This window comes from Dipodomys merriami, unplaced genomic scaffold (genome assembly GCF_024711535.1).
Source record: "Dipodomys merriami isolate MVZ:Mamm:240054 unplaced genomic scaffold, mDipMer1.0.p SCAF_33, whole genome shotgun sequence".
In the NCBI taxonomy this organism is placed as follows: Eukaryota; Metazoa; Chordata; class Mammalia; order Rodentia; family Heteromyidae; genus Dipodomys; species Dipodomys merriami.
The window spans coordinates 17,227,385-17,246,945 of record NW_027204826.1 but is presented as its reverse complement, the minus strand read 5'-3'; the positions used below and the strand labels follow the sequence as shown (position 1 = coordinate 17,246,945).

General features: G+C 52.6%; 1 protein-coding gene across 1 annotated transcript; it reads right to left on the bottom strand.

Annotated features, from left to right (window-relative positions):
• Positions 1-2,006: 2,006 nt before the first annotated feature.
• On the bottom strand, positions 2,007-15,604 carry Vps33b (VPS33B late endosome and lysosome associated). Its single transcript, XM_070043285.1, has 23 exons — positions 15,347-15,604; positions 14,103-14,183; positions 13,436-13,497; positions 11,500-11,549; positions 11,129-11,196; positions 10,414-10,459; positions 8,696-8,790; positions 8,298-8,402; positions 7,592-7,688; positions 7,361-7,438; positions 7,166-7,239; positions 6,890-6,976; positions 6,651-6,741; positions 6,436-6,510; positions 6,113-6,177; positions 5,942-5,996; positions 4,255-4,301; positions 4,047-4,179; positions 3,508-3,581; positions 2,940-3,041; positions 2,753-2,828; positions 2,555-2,671; positions 2,007-2,327 (listed from the first exon to the last, which is right to left on the bottom strand). The coding sequence occupies exons 1-23, from the start codon at positions 15,440-15,442 to the stop codon at positions 2,248-2,250; spliced, it is 1,854 nt and encodes a 617-aa protein (XP_069899386.1). The 5' UTR covers positions 15,443-15,604; the 3' UTR covers positions 2,007-2,247.
• Between the last annotated feature and the right edge of the window lie 3,957 nt (positions 15,605-19,561).

Below are 19,561 nucleotides of genomic sequence, written 5' to 3'. Positions count from 1 at the left end.
GGAGGGAGGCGCGGTCCACCGGCGGCCGCCGGCCCCGGTCCCCGCAGCCACACACTCCCCCCCCCCAGCACAGACCCCAATGCCCGCAGCCCCCTCCCCGGACCCCGGTCCCCCCAGCTGGAGCCCGCACCAGACCTCGGTCCCCGCAGCTCCCCGCAGGGACGACAGGACCTCATCCCTCCAAGGAGGGTGTCCTGCTCCTGGCAGAGTGGCTGTGTGGACGCTGTTTTCTGATGACTGATTCCCAGTGAGAATAGCAAATTCTCCTTTTTTCACCCAAGGTAAAGAATGCTCTGATCTCATTCACCTCTAGTTTTTTTTTTTTCTTCATAGGAGTTTCACAAGTGTTTATCATGTGTTCAGCTTGTCAGCAGTGTGCCAAACATTCACACCACTGACACAAGCCGCATGGTTTTGTTTTTTGTTGGCCGTGAGGCTTGAACTCGGGGCCTGAGCACTGTCCTTCAGCTCTTCAGCTCAAAGCTAGCTCTCAACCAGTTGAGCCACAGTGCCACTTCAGTTTTCTGGTGGTTAACTGATTAAGAGTCTCACAGCAGCCAGGTGCCAGTGGCTCACGCCTGTCATCCTAGCTACTCAGGAGGCTGAGAGCTGAGGATCACGGTTCCAAGCCAGCCTGGGCAGGAAAGTCCGTGAAGACTCTGTTCTCCACTAAACCACTAGAAAACTGGAAGTGGCACTGTGGCTCAAGCGGTAGAGCACTCACCTTGAGCTGAAGAGTGCAGGGAAAGCACCCAGGCCCAGAGTTCAAGTCCCACAACCAACCAAAAAAAAAAAAAAAAAAAAGTCTCACAGGCTTTCCTGCCCAGGCTGGCTTTGAACTGTGATCCTCAGATCTCAGCTTCCTGAGTGGTTAGGATGACAGGCGTGAGCCCGGCAAGCAGCATGCTTTTGAACTCACTTGCACTCTCGGTTGCGCCCAGGGATGGAGCAAGTTGCTGTCATGTCCTGCGCACTAGTTCTGAGAGCCACGGCAGGACAGCCATCAGGGCACGCACACAGCATGGAACCTGGGGGCATGGCTGTGTGCGACGCTGTCACAGGGCCCTCTTGCCTTTCCAGTGGCAATGTCGTGGAGTGTACGTGCAGTGACTGGTACAACTTATTTGCATCTCTGCGCAAGCATTCCGATGCCGCATATTCCTTCTGTGAACAGCCTTTCCAATAATGTCTTTTGGCCTTTCATGCTAGAACATGGAACACTCAGCTAGAAGCCAGGTGTGGTGACACCTGTCATCAGGGGTTCAAAGTGGGGGGTGGGGGGGGAAGGTTTGGTTTACTAGTTTATTCTAGACAAGCTGAGTTTGTGGAGTGACAAGTAGCAGGTACTAATGTGACCCTTGGGAGTGAAACTTGAAATTTGGAATTAGCTGAGGAGGAGGAGGGAAGAAGCAACAGGCAGGACAGTCAGAGCAGAGAGGAGTCACTAGAGAAAGCAGAAATGAAAACTAGACTATGTGAAGACAAAAATGAGTATCACAGGAGCAAGCACGAGGATTTCAAGGAAGCACCTGTTAGCAGATGTGCCACACCTGTGTCTAGACGTTCACTGTCTTTCTAGCTCAGGCCTGTCATCCTAGCTACTCAGAAGGCTGAGATCTGAGGATCACGGTTCAAAGCCAACCCAGGCAGTAAAGTCTGTGAGACTCTTATCTCCAATGAATGAACCATCAGAAAACCTGCAGTGGCGCTGTGGCTCAAGAGGTAGAACGCTTGCCTTGAGCTGAAGAGCTCAGAGTTCAAGCCCCATGACTGACCAAAAACAAAGGGGGAAGGGTGTTAGGGAGAAGGGCGGTGACCAGAGAGACCGAGTTGTCAGAAAAGGCCTAAGAAGTGTCCACTAATAAATACGGTTGTATCTCATAATCCTGGGAAGATTAAGGTGGGGAAGGCAGTCAATGAGAGCAATGAGGAGCCTCACAGGAACCTGGCGACCCTGGCGGTCGCGGGCATCTCTGGTGAAGAGCACATGCAGAGCATGACAGATGTCGCCTACACAGTCTTTATTTACAGTGACGCTTGAGCAGGGTTTACCAAGGGACTCCTCTTCCCCCAATCTTAGCAGCATGGCCTGTATTTCACAGACAAAAGGAAAAACACCCCAGGGGAAGTTGTGACCTCTCCTTAGATCTCCCAAGTCTCCGTAAGTCCCATAAGTCCCATGGTGCTCCGCTCCGGGCAGGTGCAGCAGTGGGGCGCCAGCGCCGGGCGGCATGGCCGGGCAAGCCTTCAGGCTCTCACCTCACTCATGGCCTCCATAAGGCGAGCACTGTTGGTGACAGCTGTGGTCAGGAAAAGGAACCTGTACCCTGAGGAGCCAAGAAGAGTGGGAAAAGTGACCAAGAGCAGAACTCGGTGCCCATGGCAGGCGCACAGACCCAGTGCCTGCAGCTCACAGCACCGGCGCACAGACACGTTACCGCTAGGCCCTGAGTACCCCAGCTCGCCAGGCTCGGGGGCTCCCTGCTGGCGACACTGTGAGGCAGAAGGAAAGCCTTCCAGTGGGGGGGGGCCTGCCGCCACCCTGTGTCCTTACCCTTCTCTCTGCCCAGGAACCGCAGGGCTGAGATCTCAGAGAACGTGCAGCCACCCAGGAACACCACCAAGATGAGGCGCAGGGACTCGCTGGAAGCCTTGTCTTCCTTGGCCATGTCTGAGCAGGGGAGATTCCACGTTCACAGACACAGCGCTAGGTGATGCACCCTGCCCACCCCCGGCCGGCAGTGCCACCCACCTGTGAACGCAAACTCGCCGCAGTTAAGCAGTCGCACCACCTCCTCCAGCCCCTGCCAGCTCCGCCGCTCCAGCACCTGGGAAGGCGTGAACGCTGGCTCAGGTCTGCCGCCAGCCAGGCCGGCAGGCTGCGGTCAGTGTTAGCACGGGCCAGGGACCGAGGGCGCAGGAGCGGACGTTATTCCCACCTGCTCGATGATCCGGCAGCTCAGGGGCACGTAGGCACCACTGAAGACGTACGCCATGTCCCGGGGCACTTTCAGGTCATACTCCCCGTCCACGCGTGGGATCTGGAGGCAGAGGTACAACATTAGCCAAGTGACGCTCAGCTCTCCAACTCCTCAGAGGGTGGGGTATGAACAAAAGCAGTACAAACAATAGTTCTTCTTCCAACAAGAAGGAGAACACGGGACGGTGCTGCAAAAAGGAATCCGTAACCAAGATGGCCACTTGTGTTTAATTCCCCAGTACCCCAAATGCGCTCTCTGCCCCCCACTGTGATGCTCTGAGAAGGAGGGGAAGGTCTCTTCCAGTCCCTCCAGGGCGCATAGAAGCCCATACTTCCCATCCTCTGGAGTTTGGCAGGTACTTGCTATTGTGTATCTTTGTTCTTACTGTTCAACTGAACTCATGTTACAAGTCCATCAAACAAGAAATTCTCCTACCAATACACCACCACAAAGGTCTACTTATTCGGGAGGAATGAATTAGGAGAGGAATGACCTGTAGCCCCCCCTACAGCCCTGTTCCACATACCAAATTCAGCTTCTTGCTGATGGCGCGGAAGTTGCTCCTCTTGGCTAGGGAACTGAAGGCGTCGGTAATCTTTCCTGGGAACAAGAACAGTGCTAGGAACTGTGTGAGGTGCAGCGATGTGTGGCGTTGCGGAAGCCAACCGGTTAGGACAAGACAGGCCCGCGGAAGCCGCTCGCCTCCTCCCACTCCCCATCCCCCTCCCGTCTGGGGGTCTCATCTGCCTACCACGTGCAGTCTACAGGATGATACAGGACGACCCAAGTTTCTGGGTTAAACAACGGACCTTTGCAGTCCAACGGACCTGACTAACTGAACTGAGGGACTTTGGCCAAGCCATTTAATTTCTGCCAGCCTCAGTTTCCTCATCTGTGAAAGGAGGAAAGAGAAAACTCGCCTCACCGAGTCTCCGAGAGGATTAAATGAGAATGTGCGTGCGGTGAGCGCACGCTAAGTGGCTGTCCTCACACCAGCGCTCTGCCTGTGTGGGAGAGGACAAGCTCCCAGGGGAGGGGTCAGCACCCCCTGCGCTCCCTGCTCACCGGCAGCCTTGTCGGTCACCAGCTTGCTCACTTTGCTCTCCACGGCCGTGAGCGCGTCCCCTGGGGCCTGCTCCGTCAGAAGCCCAGCCCGCCGCAGGTTGGAGAAGGTCAGCAGGTGTTCGGGGCCATAGCTCTGAAGGAAAGGCAAGCCAGCTCCGTGAATGCGGCCCAAGAGTCCAGCAGGGCTGGTGATTCAGGGCATGCTTACCTGCATGTACTGGGTTTTCAGAGATCGGTAATCCTTGGGAATCAAACCTGATGGTGAGGAAAACAAAGGAATAAACAGTTTAGAGAAAGAAGAAAATGACCAGGTAGGTGGTTTGCGCCTGTCATCCCAGATACTCAGAAGGCTGAGAGCATGAGGACCACAGTTCTTGGCCAGGTAAGCCAGAAAAGTCTACAACAAAATAACAACAAAATAACAACAAAATAACCAACAAAAAGCCAGACTGAAGACATGGCTCCAGTCTAGCTAGCAAGCCACGTTGAGAATGCACAAACCCCAAGTTCAAACCTTGGTACTGGCCACAAAACATATACAGAATAAGCGAAACACAAAAACTTGTTGAAATTGTTCTGGAAAGGAGGGAAGGGAGAGTGAGAGGGGATGAGACTGATTGGGATTCATTGTAAACGTGTGGAAAATAAGCGATGAAATTCCCCTCTGTAAGCTAATACAAAAAAAAAAAAAAAAAAAAATAGAATAAAGCTGGGCACCAGTGGCTCACCCCTGTAATCGTAGCTAATCCTAGCGACTCGGTAGACAAAGCTCTGAAGATGGAGGTACAAAACCAGTCCTCGCAGGAAAATCTTTTTCCCCTGCCAGTCCTGGGACCTGAACTCAGGATTGAGCTTCTTTGTGCTCCTTGTGCTCAGGGCTAGCACTCTACCACTTGAGCAATAGCATCACTTCTAGCTTTTTCTGGGTAGTTTATTGAGGTAAGCATCTCTCAGACTTTCCTTCCAAGGCTGGCTTTGAATCATGATCCTCAGATCTCAGCCTCCTGAATAGCTAGGACTATTAGTGTCTGGCTATAACAATTTTAAAAAATTGAAAAAAAGAATAGTGACCAGTTGTCAGAATAACAGTAAAGGTGGCTCAGTGGTAGAGCGCTTGCCTTGCATGCATGAGGCCCTGGGTTCAATTCCTCAGCATCACATAAGCAGAAAAAGCCAGAAGTGGTGCTGTGGCCCAAGTGGTAGAGCGCTCGCCTTGAGCTGAAGAGCTGAGGGACAGCGCCCAGGCCCAGAGTTCAGGCCCCACAACCGACAACAACAACAAAAAGAACAGTAAAATAAGCTACCATGAAAGAGTGAGCAAAGCCGGGCGCTGGTGGCTCACGCCTGTAATCCTAGCTACTCAGGAGGCTGAGATCTGAGGATCGCGGTTCAAAGCCAGCCCGGGCAGGAGAGACCGTGAGACTCCTATCTCCAAGAAACCACCAGAAAACCGGAAGTGGTGCTGTGGCCCAAGTGGTAGAGCGCTCACCTTGAGCTGAAGAGCTGAGGGACAGCGCCCAGGCCCAGAGTTCAGGCCCCACAACCGACAACAACAACAAAAAGAACAGTAAAATAAGCTACCATGAAAGAGTGAGCAATGTGTACGTTAACGCCAGTGCCATCAGCTGGGCGTCTCCTTAACCTCGATGAAAACAGGAGTTTAGACAGGATGTCGAGACATACCACTCGGTTCAGTACCTATGCACTCCTACATCGCATCCGCTGTTCTAGGGAGACCTGGAAGTGATCTTTTTGTAGGCTGGGTCAATAAATGACCCTGCAGCCTGCTGGTACTTCACCCCAATTAAAACCACTCTATATTAAAGGGAAAAGCGCCCATGAACAAGGAATGCAGGTGTCTGTCATTCGCAGCCCTCCTGTCCCTGGGTGCTCACCGTTCTCCGTGATGGACAAAAGGCACATGAGGCGAAGGCTCTCTATAGGTGACACCTGCAAGGAAGGAAGGGTCGGGAGGACCAAAGGCGAATAACTCACCGGCTCTCTTCTTTCTAAACCCCACGCCTAGCCTGGGCGGCCCAGCCTGGGCAGCGGCCCCGCCTGCTCACCTGCCGATCGATGTGCTCTTCTATGTAGTTGGTGCTCTCACGGATGTTGAACCCCTCTAGCAGTGCTGCGAGAAACCAGAGGCGAGCCTGTTATGGGAGAACAGCTAAACGACTGCACCCACATGCTAACAAATAGGTGTGTCTCCCATCTCTTTCTCCATCTTTGGGGTAGTTAAGGGACCCAGGACTTCTGGCAGGAACCAGCAACTGCACACAGCCAGCAAGAGCTGGAAAAAGCCAGAGAACATATTTTCAGCAGGCCTGGGGCTGGGAGCCCGGGGTGGGAGCGGGAGGCACAGCTGAGCGGGGCTCCTGCAACTGACCGTGCTCAGTCTTGATGAGCTCCTGGAAGTCCTGCTTGGTTTTCTTCTTCATGATGGATTCGCAGGCCCCAATATCTGCAGACAGGGCAGGAAGGGAACTGACATGCTCCTGGTTCTGGAAAGGTCCCCTCTACGGGCCAGAAGCGTCTCTGCTTTCTCAGGAGAGCACGGGGCTCTCCGGGGACAGTGCTCCCCTCGCCCCAGGCGGGACCTACGGAGGCTCAGCAGGCGGTGCTCCTGCTTCAGTCCCTTGAGCTCCTGAGACACGAAGTTCTTCATCTGCTTTATGTCCATGCCTCTCCGGCGCTGTGGGGACACCGCCTAAGGTCAGCACCCCGAGAAGCCATCGGTCCCCCTCAGTTGCCACCCATCCATGAGAAGACGCGGCTGCCTGTCATGGTACTAGAAGGGAGTACTGAGGCCAGGAGGCAGGGGGAAGGGTGTGGAGCCTTACGTCATACTGGGCCTGCAGGTTCCGGGCCTTCTGGCTCAGGAAGCCAAAGACATTGGAGAAGTGTTCGTTACGAATCTCACTGAACACCTGCAGGAGAACAAGGCTGGAAGCATTCATCACCTGGTCTGCCCCCAGCCCGTCCCTGCTGGAGGCTGAGAAGCAGCCAGGAGAGAGCGCTCGGCAGTGCCAGCAGAGGTGGAAGGACAGTCGAGCTGGTAACAGGAAGTGGGTTCGAGGACACCCACGATCACGGGTGGGAAGCCCTCTCCAGCTCACCTTGTCCTCTGCATTGAGGAGCACCTTCAGGCTCTTGTCACAGGACGTGACTTCCGGGCCAAAGTCCACACTCCCTTTGAGGGCAAAGGGGACAGCTGTGAGGATCTCCACAAAGGCCTGGTCCTACTTTCTGCACTGCGGTCCAGGCCCTGGCACCGAGGCGGGTGCCCGGATGTGGAAGATGGCGGCACTCACCACACTTGATGCGGAAGGTGTCATCCACCAGGCCCTCGTAGACAACTTGGGAGCAAAGCGCTGTCACAAAGTCCATGTCTGAAACCGAGACCCCAGCCATGAAGGTCCCCAGTGTCCCCCCCGCCAGGCACCCACACTTCTGGTCAGCGTCAGGAGCCTATGTGGTCTCTACTTTCCTATTCCCATGTCTCCCAGGGCCCGAGGGTGAGAGGAGAGCTGGGCATCGCTCACCTCTATCCAGGAGAAACATATGCCCAATCTCTGGTCTTCGGCCTTTTGCTTCGCTGTCCTCCTCTTCCTCCAGTTTCCTCCATAGTTCATAGGACATCTGCAAGAGCCCAGGATAGCTTCAGACCCCTACTGTGGGCCCAGCTGCAGAAGGCAACACTCGGCCCTTGGTGCTTCATCTGGCCCCAAAGAATGGAGTCCGTGTGAACAACATGAACTTGTTCTGCTCCCATCTACTGCTCTCCTCAGACCCGGACAGTAACCAGTCCAGGAAGTGACCCAGGGGACCTGGCTCTTGCCTCTTTGCTAGCCACATCAGTTCTACTCTGGGGAACTACCCCGGCATGTGACAGCAAGGTGAAAACAGGCTTCAGCCCATCACAGCTGCCCTTGGACAGGCCACGCTGGGTAAAAGACAGGAAGCCGGGTGCCAGTGGCTCATGCCTGTCGTCCTAGCTACTCAGGAAGCTGAGATCGGAGGATTGTGGTTCAAAGCCAGCCTGGGCAGAAAAGTCTGTGAGACTCCTATCTCCAGTAAACTATTCAGAAAAGGCTGGACGTGGCGCTGTGGCACAAGTGGTACAGTACTAGTCTTGAGTGAAAAAGCTCAGGGACAGCATCTAGACCCTCAGCACAAGCCCCATAATGAGCAAAACAAAAGCAAAACAGGGGAACCAAACTTTGAGGACAGCTCTGGAAGCACTCTTACCTTGGCACATCTACCAATCCCGTAGCAGTTGGGAAAGGGTCCGTAGAGAGTGCTGAGAAGGTGTAAGGCCTGAGCCACTGTGTTGATCCAACGTTGGTCCCCTTCCTGCAGGGACCATAAAGATCTAGATCAACCCCACCTCCACTGGAGAATGGTCAGCCCTAGCAGCCTGGAGAGGAGCAGTGGAGTCTGGGGGACACTGGCCAGAGGTCCTTCTAATGGTGCTAAAGGCCGCCCTATGCAAATCAATCTAGCCTTCAATCCTCACATCCCTTCAATTATCACCATCCCTTATGGTAAGCCAGACTTGGACAGAGGTTGAGCCGTTGTTTCTAGCCCACTGGAGCCCAGCATTGTTCCTCTCCCGGACACCGAGCCCCACCGGGGCCCGTGCTCACCAGGAAGTAGTCCCTGAAGAACTCTGGCAGCTCCATGCTCAGCAGGTCCATGTCAAGAGGCAGCAAAGAAAAGGCCCACTCGTCACAGCTCACATCTGCAGCAACAGAGTGAGTCAGACTCCCGACAAGGCCCTCGGCAATGTGCTGAGCGAAGACCCACCCCAGTGGAGGGCTTGCTGCAGATCCGGTTCAGCGCTTAGCACCCAACTCTTAAAGAAACAAGTTGGGCACTGGTGGTTCCAGTCTCTAATCCTAGTTCCTCAGGGGGCTGAGATCTGGAGGGTCATGGTTCTAAGCCAGCTAGGGCAAAAAAAGTTCACTAGTTTCCATCACCAAGAAACGAACACAAACCCAGCTTAGATGCATGGCTCAAGTGGTAGAGCACCACTAAGCAAGCATGAGGCCCTGAATTAAAAGCCCATCAGCAAAAAATTTTTTAAATTTAAAACACGTGCCCTTCTTTGCTGTCTGGTAATGAAAAGTGCGTAAAGGGGCTGGGAAGGTGGCGCAGTGGTAGAGTGCTTGCCTTGCATGCCTGAGACCCTGGCCTCAATTCCTCAGCACCGCAAGCCGGGGAAAAAAAAAGCTGGAAGTGGCGCTGTGGCTCAAGTGGTAGAGCACTAGCCTTGAGCTGAAGAGCTGAGGGACTGCGCCCAGGCCCAGAGTTCAAAGCCCCACGACCAGACCCGAAATAAAAAAAAAAAAAGAAAAAAGAAAGTGCGTAAAGTGGGGCACCAGTGGTTTGTGCCTGACATCCTAGCTACTCAGGAGGCTGAGATCTAAGGATCGCAGTTCAAAGCCAGCCCAGGTGCCTGGCCAGTCTGTGAGTCACTTATTTCCAATAGGCTACCAGAAAACCAGAAGTGGTGCTGTGGCTCAAAGCAGTAGTGCGCTAGCCTTGAGCGAAAACATTTAGAGACAGTGCCCAAGCCCTGAGTTCAAGCCTCACAACTGACCAAAAGGAAAAAAAAAGTGTGTGTACAATGCAGGGTGGCACGTGGAGGGTTTGCACTGCAGGCTCAGCACAGGGCTGGGGAAACACTCCTTCAGTCTTCAGCAAGTACTTACTGCAATCCCCCACACACAGGGCTGGCCGGCGGGAGACAGCAGCGCGCAGAGTGGGCCTGCTCTGCCTTCTGGAGCTTCCAACCTCTTGCAGTAAGTATGCAGCACACCAATTACAACAAAATACTTAATGACGTGTGCTCCAAAGAAGTAAACCAGCCAGCCAGCCCTGGCTGGAGAGTTGTTACGAGTTCACGCTTAGCAAACCTGAGGCCCTGGGTTCAATCTCCAGCACAAAAGAAACAGAAAAGAGACAGCCAGAGCACAACTGACAGGGTTCCAACCATATCCGAGGGTAAAGGAAAGCCTTCCCTTAAAAGGTGACAAGTGCGCTTGGAATCGGAGCTGTGCTTGGGGGCAGAGTTGAAGGGTGAGGAACACTCCACTGCAGGAAGCACACATTCAAAGACCTGGGGGTCAATTTGTCCTGAGGGAGCTCCTGGAAGGCAGGGACAGGCGAGGACAGCAGCGAGCAGTCCTACTCCTGGCTGAGGTCCTACGCCTACGCCCATCCTCTCCCAGGGCGTCTCCTCCCACCTCCTCCTGGGAGACCACCAGGAAGAGCAGAAGGAGCAGCTGGGATGTGGGACTGTACTTCTTCCCTCTGTCCTCCCCTTCCTCCTCCCTTTCCACTCACATTCTACTCCTCTCACCTCCATAGATTCCCTCTTCCTCCAGCACCATCTCACAAGCGTAAAACTAGAAGACATAAGGAAATTGATCAGTAACTACTTTTTTTCCTGTTTTTTTTCTTTTTGTGGTACTGGTGATTACACTTAGGGCCTACTAATAGGCAAGTACTGTATCTGTGAGCTACATACCCAGCCCTTTGTAAATTTAAGACAAGCCTTCACTAAACTGTCCTTCGCACTTATATCTCCGACTCCTCAGTAGCTAACATTACTGGAACTACATAGATGGTCCAGAAATAAAACCACATAGCTACAGCCATCTAATTTTTGACAAAAGAGCCAAAAACATACTGGAAAAAAGATAGTCTCTTCACCAAATGGTGCTAGAAAAAGTGGTTATCCACTTGTTAAGAGACTGGAACTAGACCTTTTATTTCTCACCCTGAACAAAAACCAAGTCCAAATATATCCAAGAACTCCGTGTAAGACCTAGAACTTCCAGCTGACTACAGGACAATGCAGGGGAAACCCCGAAAGTTGAATGATTTTTTATTAGGACTCCAAGGGTTCAGAGGATGGGAGTGAGAACTGATTAATGGAACTGGGCACCAGCGGCTCACACCTATAATCCTAGCTACTCAGCAGGCTCATTCAGAGCCTAAACAATAATGCGGGAAGTAAAGCTGTGGCTGACTCAAGTGGTAGTGCCACAAGGAATAAAGGAAAAGGATCTCACCTTCTGAGGGCTAAAGATCACTTTGTATTTTCGAATTCGGCCAGCCAATTTGTCAGCATTGACAAGACCTATAGAGAAAAGGAACACAGCCCGGCAGGCCGAGGATACCTGTTAGACACAAAGAAGAAGGAAATACCCTCTACAGGTGCCAGGCCACTGGCACTGTCAGTCTGGCTTTGTGGGACACGGTTTGCTATGTGCTATACGGCTTCTAACTCACAACCCTTCTCCCTCCCAGGTACTGGAATTATACATGTGCCTAACTACGCCTGGCAACACTTTTCTACTAAAGGGTCCTCATGGCCAAGACCCTTCCACCTCCCCCACCGTCTTCTAGATCTTGGTGATACGCAGCACCATGCTGTACTCACTGGCAATGTAGCGCATATTCTTGATACGGGGTCTGACCAAGAAGCACAATCTAAGGGAGAGAAAGAAGGAAAGAGCGGCGATGAGGACTCATGGGGCTGGGGACGGCAGCTCAGAGGAAACTAAACCATCCCAACTTGTTCACCACCCACTGACTTCTTTCTCCTTGGTGGTACTGGGGACTCACACTTGCTAGGCAGTTACTCTACCACCTGACTGCCTCTACCAAAGCACTTTTACTGTTGGCTAGTTTTCTGAGATAGGGCTGGCCAGACCTTTGGTCTTCTTCTTTGTGCTTCCCCAATGGCTGGGATGACAAGCACATGTCATCAAGCCCAGGTAGTGATTAAGGGGGGGGAGTCTCATGAACACTTTTTGCACAACTAGCACTGAACTGTGATTCCCAGATCTTTGCCTCCCAAGTAGCTAGGATTATAAGCTTGAGTAAATGCATCTGGACCATTTGCCTTTTCTCAAAGGACCTGAACTTTTACCCTAAAAAAATTAATGCTAACTCTTTTGACCTACCAGGTCCCAACCACAAAAAATACCTTTCAATTCAAGTCCCTTTTTTGTTTTTTTGGTCGGTCATGGGGCTTGAACTCTGGGCTTGGGTGCTATCCTTCAGCAGTTCAGCTCAAGGCTACCGCTCTACCGCTTGAACCACAGCACCACTTCCGGTTTTCTGGTGGTTTATTGGAGATAAGGGTCTCACGGACTTTCCTGCCGGGGCTGGCTTTGAACCGTGATCCTCAGATCTCAGCCTCCAAATAGCTGGGATGACAGGCCTGAGCCATGGGTGCCTGGCTATTTCAAGTCCCTTGATTAGCTGGGTAGCCAACCCAGAGGTTTCTTTTCATAAAATACTTTCCAATTCAATGGATTAAACACACACACACACACACACACACACACACACACACACACTCTCACACACACAAGCCAGGGCACCTGTGGCTCTCGCCTATAATCCCAGCTATTCAGGAGGCTAACATCTGAGGATCACGGTTCAAAGCCAGCCCGGGCAGAAAAGTCCATGAGACTCTTATCTTCAATAAACCACTAGAAAACCAGAAGTGGTGCTGTGGCTCAAGCAGTAGAGTATTCGCCTTGAGCTGAAGGGCGCAGGGACAGTGCCCAAGCCCAGAGTTCAAGCCCCATGACCGACCCCCCCAAAAAAATACACTCAACCTGGGCATGTGTGGCTCATATGTGTAATCTTAGCTCAGATCTCAGTGGGGATCCATTTCAGGCAAACAATTCAAGAGATTCTTATCTCCAAGTAGCAAGTAAAAATCTGGAACTGGAGTTGTGGCTCAAGTAGTTCAAGCATTAGCCCAACAGGAGGTTAAGAGCTTCAGAGGCTAGAGTTCTTGTCTTAGTATTGATACTAAGGGTAAAACAGGCCATTTATCAACAGGAGGTCAGCATCGTTTTTTTCTGGTCATTTGTGGGACTTGAATTCGAGGCCTGGGAGCTGTCCTTGAGCTTTTCAGATGAAGACTGGTGTTCTTCCACTTTGAGCCACAGCTCCACTTCTAGTTTTCTGGTGGTTAATTAGAGCTAAGAGTCTCGCTGATTTTTCTGCCTGGGGTTGGCTTTGAACCACAATACTCAGATCTCAGCCTCCTGAATAACTAGGATTATAGGGGTGAACCACTGGTGCCTGGCTCAGTGAAAAATTCTTTATATTCATGTATGAAAATAGAACAGTGGAATCTGTGGAAATTGTTTTGAGGAAAAAGGGAAGTGGGATTAAAAAAAAAAAAAGAGTAATGGAACATTCATTCTGAGCTTAAACAACAGTGCAGGCACGAAATTGTAGAAGTTCAAGAAAGAAGTGAACCACACCACCCGCCAGAGTCAGACCCTGAGGCCTGATCTCAGCCAAGGCCTGCCTCCAGCTCAGAGGCCAAACAGACTCTCCCAGATACTCACTGTTCACTGGAGCTGAGGGCTAGCTTGCTCTCCACCTTATACAGCTTGTCTACCTCATGTTGCTACAGAAAGAATCCAAAAAACAGTGGACAAGAGGTCATTAAAGGTACAAAGCAGCTGGGCGCCAGTGACTCAGGCCTGTAATCCTAGCTACTCAGGAGGCTGAGATCTAAGGATCTCGGATCAAAGCCAGCCCAGGCAGGAAAGTCCGTGAGACTCTTATCTCCAATAAACCACTAGAAAACCAGAAGTGGCGCTGTGGCTCAAGCGGTAGAGCGCTCGCCTTGAGCTGAAGAGCTGAGGGATTGTGCCCAAGCCCAGAGTTTAAGCCCCATGACTGACAAAAAAAAAAAAAAAAAGGCACAAAGCATGAAACAAAGATGGGAGACTTCTGAAGGACCCCCTTCTTATGCTAACTTATGGAATCAAACTGCTCCTAACAATGATCCCTCCGGCCCAAACCTTCCTTGAGCTGTCAACAAGAAACCAAAGAGAAAACAAGGCAGGCACATCACCAGCACCAGCACGAATCCCTCTGTCCACTCAACTAAAGTCACTATCTTTACCCCGAAAAGGTAATCATTCCTCATCAATCTGTGACACTCATCCCAAGAAAAATGGCTTGAAGAGCAAAGAGGAGCAAGAGTCCCCTGGAAAGAGGGGATACCTTCAGGATGGAGACATTGGCAATTCGATCCAAAGGGCTCATGAGATCTGCTTCAATGAACAAATCCTTTTTCCCAGGAAGCTGAAAAGACATAGTATGTTGGTCATTCACCCCTATATCACAAATGCCCCCTTGGCTGAGAATGTGTCTGACCACCCGTTCCACAAGACCACATCTCTTGAGCTGGGAAGACACTGGATGGCATTTACCTCGGCTCATTTGTTATTCACCCATACTTGAAATTCCTATGTTGAAAAGTCACCTATCCTGGAAAGATACTTCATTTCCTTTCTCAGGGCAACTGTCACTCAGTCTTCAGCTCGCTAGTGACCTTGATCTGCACTGTATCCAACAGCCCCTGGTCTCAAGAGGAACCAAGACAAAGACCACAGAACCACCTTGTACCCTGCAGTTACCCTTAGGTAACTGTGACACGTTTTGTTTTTTTTTTTTTCCAAGTGGTATTTTTGTTCTAGTTATAAATGTAACACAGAGAAAATCCAGGGCAGGGCTGGGGATGTAGCTCAGTGGTAGAGCATGTGCTTTGCACTTGTGAGGCCTGGGTTCAAACCACACCCTCGCTCCCACACACCCCACCCCCAGCGCTGCAAAAACGAAATGGAAGAGAAAATCCAGCATAGTGCTTCCCCAAGCCCCCTCCCAGTCACCCAACACCAGAGTTCCTGCCAAGAATTAATGAGTTAAATCTGTCTTCTTTTACTACGACTTAAAGATCTGCCATCACTTCATTCCTACTGCCACCAATTTAGTATGGGACTTTCCCCGAGCTGGCCTTCCCTTGCCCATTGACCCATCGCTGCCAGACTCCTGGCGAATGACGTCAGGTCCCACATGGACGTGGGGGTTGGAATTTGCAGTGGCTGTCTACTGCGCGTGTGTGACTTTTCTAAGGGGTCCTCGGGATGGAGCCTGGGAGCCCCGTCGACAAGCCTTCTACCGCTGAGCTCCACGTAACGTTTCCTCTTGCCACGCCTCTGGCCCGGCCCTGTCCTTCCCCATTCCCCCGCTGTGCTCCTCCGCGGCCATCCGCCACCATCACGCTTGCTTGTTCCCCCGGGGGAAACACGTTTATCCTTCACACTCCCGCTCCGGGGAGCCGGGGCCCGGCCGGGCCGGCGGCCGCCCGGTGGAGGGGTCCCGGGGCCGCCTCCCTCCCTCCCGCCCGCTCCCGCTCGGCCAGGCCCCGGTGCGCGGGCCTCGGGCGCGGGGCGGCGCCGACCGACCTGCTCCAGCAGGTAGATGAGCTGGTCCCGCGCCAGCCTCTTGAGCATGGAGAAGTCCGGCAGCTCCGGGGCGTCGGGGCGGTGGGGGAAGGCCATGGACGCGCCGGCCTGGGCCACCGTGCGCGGAGGGAGGCGCGGGCGGCGGCGGGGCCGCGGGACGCTCGGGTCGGCGACGCCCGGACGCCCCGCGCCCAGCCCCGGAGTCCGCGAGCGGGCCCCGCGCCGCGGAGGGCCGGAGACGCGCCGCCGCCGCCGAGCCCCGCCCCGGCCCGCCGTCAGCGAGGCCCCGGACCGCGGCGACCGAGACAGACGCGGAAAAGACCCACTTCCGGGATCCCCGGAAGTCCCGGCCGCCAACCGGAAGTGGACGGCGCCCGGAAAGAGACATTGCTAAGCCGGAGGCGAAGCGGCAGCGTTCGGGCGCCGCCTGCCGGGGGAGCGCTCCTGGCCTACTTAGGGCTCTGGCCAGCCCAGCCGGGCCCGCACAAGGCAGGGCCGGGCGCGCGCGGCCCCGCGGAGGCCGGCAGCCGGCGGCGCCACCTCCAGGTCTGCGCACCGAGGCCGGCTCGCCCTCCACCCCGAGACCCCGGCCTGGAGAGGGTGCAGACGGGATTCGGCCGCGAGAGAAGAGGATCGCGGTACGGCCCGCGAAATGCAAGTCCCGCCTGCTCCGTGTGACTCGTAGATCCGTAAATTGGCCAATTCCTACAGTCAGCTGAGCCAGCGCCAGAGGCCAGATGCCAGAGTATGCCTGCTAGGCCTTTTACGTAGGGTTCTAAAACACAAATCTACGGTCAAAAAAACCAAGGAAGAGGCTGCCTTTGGCAATGGGAACTGACCTGGAGATTACGGGGGTGGGAGGCCTGATGGTAATAACGCCACCTGGAGCCGGGCGCCCATGGCTCACGCCTGAAGGAGGCTGAGATCTGAGGATCGCAGTTCAAAGCCAGCCCGGGAAGGAAAGTCCGTGAAACTCATCTCCAATGAATCACTCAGAAAACTGGAAGTGGCGCTGTGGCTCAAGTGGTAGAGCGCTAGCCTTGAGCTGAAGGGTGCAGGGTCAGCAACCCCCCAGAAATCAAGCCCCATGACCGACCAAAAAAAAAAAAAAAGCCACCTGGACTTAAAAGGGAAGAGGGCCTAGGGGGCCTGGCTCAAGATGTACAGCACCTGCCTAGCCAGTCCAAGGAACTGAGTTCAAACCCTAAAGTTTTGGTGGTACATGCCTATAATCCCATGAGGCCAAAGCCACCAGTGGTAGTAGTGAGACCCTGTCTCAAAAACAAAAAAGAGTAGGCAAAAGAAGGCTTTGGCTCAATCCTCTGCATCGAAAAAAGGATTAAAAACAAGGCCAGGTGTTGATGGCTCACACCTGTAATCATAACTACTTAGGAGGCTGAGATCAGAGGACTGCAGTTCAAAACCAGCCTGGGCTGGAAAGTCCTTGTGTTTATCAAGCATCTGGTCACAGCAACAATAGATAAGGAATATGGAAAACTCATTGATAAACTTTTACAGTCTCATAGATTTCATTAGACCATGGGGAAAGGGCCTTAAAAGACAGATGACTGGGCTGGGAAGGTGTTTCAGTGGTAGAGCGCTTGCCTTGCATGCCTTCGGCCCTGGGTTCGATTCCTCAGCACCACATAAGCAAAAAAGAAAAAAAGCCAGAAGTGGCGCGGTGGCTCAAGTGGTAAAGCGCTGGCCTTGACCTGAAGAGCTGAGGGACAGCGCCCAGGCCCAGAGTTCAGGCCCCACAACCAGACCCAAAAAAAAAAAAAAAAAGAAGAAGGAAAAAAAAAGCCAGAAGTGGTGCTGTGGCTCAAGTGGTAGAGCTGAGGGACAGCACCCTGGCCCAGAGTTCAGGCCCCACAACTGGACCCCCCCCAAAAAAAAAAAGACAGATGACTTCCAAGTTAGAGTGACAATTGTAACTTGTTAAGTAGCATTAAATACCTAAGTAAATCTCAAGAGAAATGTCCATCAGTGTAACACCATAAAAGTATCTGTCTTTACCATGAACTACTTGATGATCACAGACATTGAGAGCAAGGGTTATGCTGTGGTTTCTAGAATTTTGGTCATGTGATGGGGCTTTGTCCTATATACCAAAGAACAAATGTCAAAATTGCTGTGGCAGGGACTGGGAAGGTGGCTCAGTGGTCGAGCGCTTGCCTTGCACGCATGAGGCCCTGGATTCAATTCCTCAGCACCACATTAGCGGAAAAGCCAGGAAGTGGCACTGTGGCTCAAGTGGTAGAGCACTAGCCATGAGCTGAAGAGCTGAGGGACAGCGCCCAGGCCCAGAGTTCAGACCCCACAACCGACAAACAATAAAAAGTAAATAAAAGATTGCTGTGGCATCCCAATTCCAGCAGAGTTGGGATGTCAGTGTTTTAACAACCTTCATTCACTCAAACATGTATGGCAAACAGACGCTGTTGGAAATGTTGTTTTGTTTTTTGTATGTGTCATTCTACTTACAGCCACAGCCAGGACTAATAAAAGAACCAACAGATTTAACGGAATGCGTAGTACACAGTGCAATGTTCTTTTATATTAGAGGAGACCTGAGTCACGACTCAGCACCAACACTCAGCTAAATTTTCTTATTTATAAAAGGGACTGAAATCTGTTCTCACCCACCTCATAGCACCTCTGTAGAATCAGATGTCATTTAACCTTTAGAATGTTGGCTGGAGAGGGCTGGGAAGGTGGCTCAGTGGTAGAGTGCTTGCCTTGCATACGTGAGATCCTGGGTTCGATTCCTCAGCACCTCATAAGCAGAAAAAGCTGGAAGTGGCGCTGTGGCTCAAGGGGCAGAGTGCTAGCCTTGAGATAAAGAGTTGGGGGACAGCACCCAGGCCCAGAGTTCAGGCCCCACGACCAACCAAAAAAAAAAAAAAAAAGGCTAGAGATTACACTGGTGACTATAAAGCCTATGCCTGCCTACTTTTTGCAGAACCCCAGCAACTAGGAGAAAAATGTTCAACTTTAAATCCGCCACTGAGCCAGTGCCCTGCACACGGCTCTTAGGAGTCTCTTTTGGACCCCACTGTTGTAAAGTTTAATGACAAGGGTTGCGGGTTCCTTCCCTTTCCTTCCACCTTTTCCATCCTCTCACTCTCCCAGATTCTTAAACAAATTGTACCCGGGAAGGTGGCTCAGTGGTGGAGCGCTTGCCTTGCATGCATGAGGCCCTGGGTCCAATACCTCAGCACTACATAAGCAGAAAAGGCCAGAAATGGCGCTGTGGCTCAAGTGGTAAAGCACTAGCCTTGAGCTGAAGAGCTGAGAGACAGCGCTCAGGCTGAGTTCAGGCCTCACAACTGACAAAAAAATAAAAATTCACACAAATTGTAGCCCCACAGAGTAGCAAGCAACTGCTACATTGTGCCACTGGACTTTACTTCTGCTCAGAAGGAAAACCAACAGGTGACTGTGCACTATTAGTATTCTTAGTGTTCTGCAGTCAAGGAGGAAATAAAGTCAGAAGGCAGACTCCTCATTTCCTCCCAAGTATATTGTCACCAGTATCACAGAAACTCACAGCCACACAAATGGCAGATTCCAATACCCGGGAAGTCCAGCCAATGCAGGTGATTGAGGATTGCCATTCCACGGGGGTCAGACTGGAAGCTATGCTCCAGGAAGCTTCAATCTATCCAAACTGCAGGTTCCTCACTTCCTCCAACTGCAAAGTGGCCAATTCATAGGCAAAAATCCTGCCCGTTGCCCAGGTCAATGGAAAGCTAGTCCCAGCTCAAATTCTGTACAGGAAGTTCCCAGTGCTATCATAGAACTCCTGCCCCCTCTGTACAACTTTAGGGCTGAAGTTCTGGCCATCTGGCTCCCCTGCCTTCAACTCCTGCATCCTGTCCCTGTTTGGCAACCTACTGCCGTCAGGCGTGGAGTCCTCAGGGTCACTGCGGGGGCGTTTCTGCAGTTCTCTCCGATGACCCGAGGCTGTGGTGCAGGGAACCTCGCTCTCCTGCCGCAGGCCCTGCACTCCCTGACTCCCCCCCTTCTGTCTCCTGGGAGAGTCTTTGCTGTGAGCGCCGGACGCTATCATTTCCAAGGCGGTGTAGTGACTCTGATTTGTGGCTGAGGCTTCATCCCCTGGAATAAGCAAAGAGCCCGCACTGCATGGTGGCAAGCTGTGTCCAGAGCTGGGGCGCTGCCAGGCAGGGAGGGCAAGCCCAGCTTTCTTAAGGA